This window comes from Martes martes, assembly GCF_963455335.1.
Source record: "Martes martes genome assembly, chromosome: 16".
Taxonomy (NCBI): domain Eukaryota; kingdom Metazoa; phylum Chordata; class Mammalia; order Carnivora; family Mustelidae; genus Martes; species Martes martes.
Genome location: NC_137904.1, coordinates 40,847,358 through 40,853,067, shown reverse-complemented (window position 1 = coordinate 40,853,067; position 5,710 = coordinate 40,847,358). Strand labels below are relative to the sequence as shown.

The 5,710-nt window shown below is 48.7% G+C and overlaps 1 protein-coding gene across 2 annotated transcripts; it reads left to right on the top strand.

The window, feature by feature from the left end:
* The first annotated feature begins 1,958 nt into the window (after positions 1-1,958).
* Positions 1,959-5,443, top strand: ATP5MC1 (ATP synthase membrane subunit c locus 1). 2 transcript variants are annotated; one of them, XM_080826269.1, is made up of 5 exons: positions 1,959-2,491; positions 3,053-3,100; positions 3,899-3,976; positions 4,695-4,876; positions 5,227-5,443. In XM_080826269.1, the coding sequence occupies exons 2-5, from the start codon at positions 3,062-3,064 to the stop codon at positions 5,339-5,341; spliced, it is 414 nt and encodes a 137-aa protein (XP_080682395.1). In that variant the 5' UTR covers positions 1,959-2,491; positions 3,053-3,061; the 3' UTR covers positions 5,342-5,443. The 2 variants fall into 2 exon arrangements, with proteins under 2 accessions (XP_080682395.1, XP_080682394.1); XM_080826268.1 differs by having other exon boundaries at positions 2,441-2,561.
* Positions 5,444-5,710: the final 267 nt, after the last annotated feature.

Sequence of the window (5,710 nt, the reverse complement as noted above, 5' to 3'; positions counted from 1 at the left end):
TCCACTGAGCAGGGAGCCCAATGTGGGGCTCGATCCCAAGACCCTGGGATCATGACCTGAGCAGAAGGCAGACACTTAACTGACTGAACCACCCACATGTCCCAAAAATATAACTTTCCTTAGAGTAGGAACAGAAAGAGAACATTCACCAGTCACCAACCTATGCCTCGCATTTATTTTATTTCGTATTTCTATAAGGCAAGTAGTATTAACCCTTTTTTACATGTTCCTCGGTTTTAGGAGGCCCAAGAACCTCCTTAGCCATTAGGTTAAGAGGTTCTGCTTTGGACCCAGACACACTTGGGTTCAAATACTGACTTTAGTGGTGCCTGGGTGGCTCAGTTGTTGCGCGTCTGCCTTCAGCTCAGGCCATGATCCCAGGGTCATGGCATGGAGCCCCACATCAGCTCCCTGCTCTGTGGGAAGCCTGCTTCTCCCTCTCCTACTCCCCCTGTTTGTGTTCTTTCTTTCTGTCAAATAAATAAAATCTTAAAAAAAAATACTGACTTTACTACTTTTTTTCTTTTAAGATTTTTGTTTATTTATCTGAGAGAGAGAGCGTGCACAAGTGGGAGAAGGGGCAGATGGAGAAGCAGGCTTCCCACTGAGCAGGGAACCTGATGCAGGGCTCAATCACAGGATCCTGGGATCACGATCGAGACCCCAGACAAAGACAGAAGCTTAACGAACTAGGCCACCTAGGTGCCTCCTGACTTTACCTCTTCACCAAAGATGTCAAACTGGAGAAAGATATTCTGTGAAATGAAGTAATCTGTAAAATGGGGATAATAATACCTACTTAAAGGGCTGTTCTAAGGATTAAATCATCTAAGAGCTGAAGGAATTTTAACACAATACTTGCCATATGATGAGGCCTCAACCAATGGTAGCTTCTAACACTAAAGCCAAGAGAGATTTGGTAATTTGGTAATCTCAGAGATATGCGTATCCATTTATATGGCAGAGCCATGCCAGGAACTCAAGCCTGTGTTATCTCAAAACTCCACATTCCTTCCATTTTACCATGCCAGCAAGTTATCCTAATCTCCGTCATGAAATATTTTTCTAAGAATCCAGAGGTCTAACCTTCCAGATTAGCATGATTTTTAATCTTTTGCTGTGATTATAGACTCATAAAAATATAAATCGACCTTACTACACTATCCAGAATTAACTATTAATATTTGTTTTATTTTCCTCCAGTCCACATTGTTTTCTGGAAAGATTTCCTAACTCATACTTTCACAGGCAATAGTATAAGATAGCGCCTGGCTCACACTAATAAAAAGAATTCTGAGCGGCGCCTGGGTGGCTCAGTGGGTTAAAGCCTCTGCCTTTGGCTCAGGGTCCTGGAATCAAGTCCCACATCGAGCTCTCTGCTCAGTAGGGAGTCTGCTTCCCCCTCTCTCTCCGCCTGCCTTTCTGCCAACTTGTGATCTCCGTCTGTCAAATAAATAAATAAAATCTTAAAAAAAAAAATGCTGATAGCCTTTAGGCCTTTTAGCTAATGTCAAGTGTTACATCTATTCTTATCAGCTTAATATCTGACACGTCCTCTATCCTAGGACAATATGGTAAACGGATTTTTGGAACTAGGAGCTAGAATAGGACCTTGCTCCAACCACTTCACTTGTATCTCTTTGATTAGCGAACTTAAATATTATTTCCTTGAATGTCTATTTCTTCTTTAGCGGACTGCCTGTTCCTATACTTTGCTCGTTTTCCTGCAGGAGTATTAAGTGTTTTATCCGTAGAATTTGCTTTTTACAATACAAAAAAAAGAAAGAAAAAAGAAAGAAAGAAAAGAAAAAACTTAAAAAGAAAAAAATCTTGCTGGTTGTCCATGGCTTCCGAACTCTGGCGGATGCCCACAAAGCCGCGCTCGCCCACTAGTTAACTTTCAAGGCCAGCGGGAGGCCTTTATTCTCCAAGGCGGAAGGAAGGCTTCCACGAATCACGAGGGCGCGAATTGCTGCAAAGGCGGTGGCTCCCCGGACCTCGGGAAGAACGTCTCGCGGGATCTCAGCCGTCCTTGGGCCTCCGACCTGACTACAAATCCCGGCATACAACGGCCTGAAGGTCCAAGCACCCGAATGAAGGCGTAGGTCCAAGGTCATGTGTCTGTGTGCGTAAGGCGTCCCGTCATCTCTCCCACGCCTTTTTTTCTGCGGCGTCCACCTTGGCAGCCATTTTGTGCGGGAGGTTCTGGAACCTGTGAGCCCCGCGGACTCTATGGTTGAGCATTTCAGGGACTGACCAATCGGAAGCCAGATCTCCGATGAAAACCCCGCCTTCACCCGCATGAAGGCGGGAACTGCCACGAAGCTCCTGTGGAGAGAGAGGAAGAAGCTGCGGAAAGCCAATAAAAAAGGAGGACTTGACGACGTTAGCCAATGAGGATGCGGGAGGATTGCGACCAATGAGAGTGGGGGGACACCGGGACACGTGGGTGGGGGAGCTGAGCGCTGAGACCTAGAGCTAAAGCCGGGAGGTGAGTCAGTCACCTTGAGCGGGACAAACGCTGTGGTCGGTGTAGGGGCAGCGGGGCAGTGGGAGTGCAGGTGACTCGGGGCCGGAAGGCATCGATGGGCAGGGGCGTGGGCTGGGCTGTGTGAAGGGGCATTTGTCCCCCGGGCCGGGAGAAGCGATGGTTGCCTATATCCTTAACAATGTTAATTACCAACGGTAACGAGCGATTAACTATCCCCACTGAGGCGGGCCGAGAACAGCTGTGTAACATGGGCAGCACTCTGCCCGGCACCGACCCAGTATCTGCCTCCAAAAGTCTTCCCTGGAGACCACCCTCTTTAGCAACATTTCCTTCCTGGGGTTTGGGCCCTCCTTCCTCTACTGAAGATCCCCGTGACCTTCCTTTGCAGACCCTTTCGCGCTGTCCCTCTGACCTCTAATGCCCTCCTCAGCTGGGGCACGGTGCAAAGAAGAACGTGGTGGTCCAGGGAGGGAGGACGGGCGGGGTGAAGGGGACGACCGAAGGTCGCCGCTATAAGCAGAGGACTAGGCTGTGAATGAATCTTTCTTTTTTTCTCTGCAGACTGAGAAAATGCAGACCACCGGGGCACTACTCATTTCTCCGGCTCTGGTAAGCTGCGGCTCCGGGGTGATCTGTAGTGCCAGATGTGGGACCTGTCGACATTTAATGAATGAATTGAGAGAAGCTTGGCATCCAGATGTTGTTGGCCTTTGGGGGAGGGTGTAGTGATGCAGTTAACTCCCGTTTATTTAAAACTGTAAACCAAGCTTTCTTGGCTTTGGAGCGTGGTCAGAGTCCGAATATAATCTTTACACCCAGGCTGGCTTGGCGGTAGCCAGACAGCCCACTGAAGCAGTCATTCAAGCTTGGCTAGAACTCTCCAGGTAATTCCAGTGTTCAGCCATGTTTGAGAACCACTGCATTTTGTTGGCATGTTTCAAGAAAACTCGGTTGCAGGGAGGCTCTGCTTAGCTGGTGGTTCGAGGAGCCTCACCAGGCTTCCTGACCCGGTCCATTCGGGGTGTATAACAGTGAGTACACTCTAACAAAATAAGATTTCCCCCTTCTGATTCTTTGGGTGATCCGGGTGCAAAAACTCCCTGTCCCTGGTTTGATGTTAGTGTGGGTTCTTCCCTTCTGGGATAGTGATAAGGGCTGTGCCCGTAGAAATGAACTTTGGTACCTGGGTTTAAATGGGAAAGTTGCCACTGCTAACTACACCTGGGTCTTGGACAGCTGTCTCTGGTGTAGGCCTGTCTGGTAGAAACAGGAATGCATTAATTGACCTTGAAACACATTGGGCATTTTTTCTGTTTATAATCTTGTCATTTTTGACACAATTTCAGCATCTAGGCTTTCCTGTTTCCCTTGCTTGATTTGGAGGAATGTGTCTTTCTGATTTGACAGATTCGCTGTTGTACCAGGGATCTAATCAGGCCTGTGTCTGCCTCCCTCTTGAGTAGGCCAGAGATCCCAGCTAAACAGGTAAAGGACTGTGGGCCCTCCTGTAAATTTCCCCAGGGGCACCTGCCTGGCTCAGTCGGTAGAATGTGCGACTCTTGATCATGGAGTTGTAAGCTCGAGCCCTACATCGGGTGTAGAGATTACTTAAAAATAAAAATCTCGGGGCGCCTGGGTGGCTCAGTGGGTTAAAGCTGCTGCCTTCGGCTCCGGTCATGATCCCAGCGTCCTGGGATCAAGTCCCACATCCGGCTCTCTGCTCAGCAGGGAGCCTGCTTCCTCCCTTCTCTCTCTGCCTGCCTCTCTGCCTACTTGTGATCTGTCTGTCAAATAAATAAATAAAATCTTTAAAAATGATAATAATAATAAAAATAAAAACATAAAAATAAAAATCTTAAAAATTAATTTCCCCAGCAAGGGGTTCTTCAAGATAGTGACCTGTAGGCCAGAGTGGGAAGACAATTAGAGAATCTGTGGTGCTTTAATAGCTCTAAGTACCCTAAGGTGAACGTTGTAGGTGAGAAGTTTGCAAAAATGAAGTTTCCCTAACCCACAAATTTCCCTGGCCCTGTCAGGAAATGGGCCTGAGGACTAATTCCCAGCATGCTCTGCAGTCTGAGCATTCTCTTCCTACCAGGCAATTTGCCGACAGTTTCAAAGCCCAGGTGGGTTGAGTGAGGGTATGGGAGTCAGCAACCTGTCCTTGTGCCTCACTGCCTCTCCTTTCCTGCTTGCCTCCCAGCCATCCTATAGCAGCAACTCCCCGCTCCAGATGGCCCGACGGGAGTTCCAGACCAGTGTTGTCTCCCGGGACATTGACACAGCAGCCAAGTTTATTGGCGCTGGGGCTGCCACAGTTGGTGTGGCTGGTTCAGGGGCTGGCATTGGAACAGTGTTTGGCAGCTTGATCATTGGCTATGCCAGGTAAGTTTGGGGGTGGCCTAGAGCATCTCCTACCGTAAATTCCACCCCATTTGGGAGAAGCCTCAGCAGGAGCTCCCACTAGCTTGGAGCTGATTCCATCGACCTCCTGTTTTCTCCAGTGATCTCTGAATCAGTATTTAGATACGTCTCCAACCTGGCTGTCTTAAACTTACCATGTTGGTACTCTGCTTACCTGTCTAAATCCCCAGGATATATATAGGTTAGGCCCTCTCCCAGTTTCAGCAGCCCCTGCCCCCCCGGGCCATTGACCCAGTCTACCTGTGTCCTCCACCACCCATGCCCTTACCCCTTCCTCTCCCCTGGCTGGCATCGATCTCTGTCCCTGGCAGGAACCCGTCTCTCAAGCAACAGCTCTTCTCCTATGCCATTCTGGGCTTTGCCCTGTCTGAGGCCATGGGGCTCTTCTGTTTGATGGTCGCCTTCCTCATCCTCTTCGCCATGTGAGGTTCCACGAGGGTCACCTACCCGTCCCTGCTGCTTCGACTTCAGGCCATGCCGGTGCTGGAGTGTGCTAAGCTTTATCATTAAACACAACGTTTCTCTAAACCCATATGCCTGCGCCTCTGTCCTTTGCCCCTGCGGAGGGTCTTGGTGGAAAGCTGGGACAAGGGAAGTGGGAATGGGTCAGCCGTTCATGGTTTGCAAATCTTCAGGGCTGAGAAGTGGCTCTGCCATGACCTGAGAACATGGAGGGTTCCCTTTATTTCCCAGAGGGAGCATGGAATTGTCCAAGTAATGATAATTGGTGCTTTTTTCCCTTTGAATTTAATAAAATAATAATGTGTCATTCTTGAGAGGCTTAATTTGCTCCAA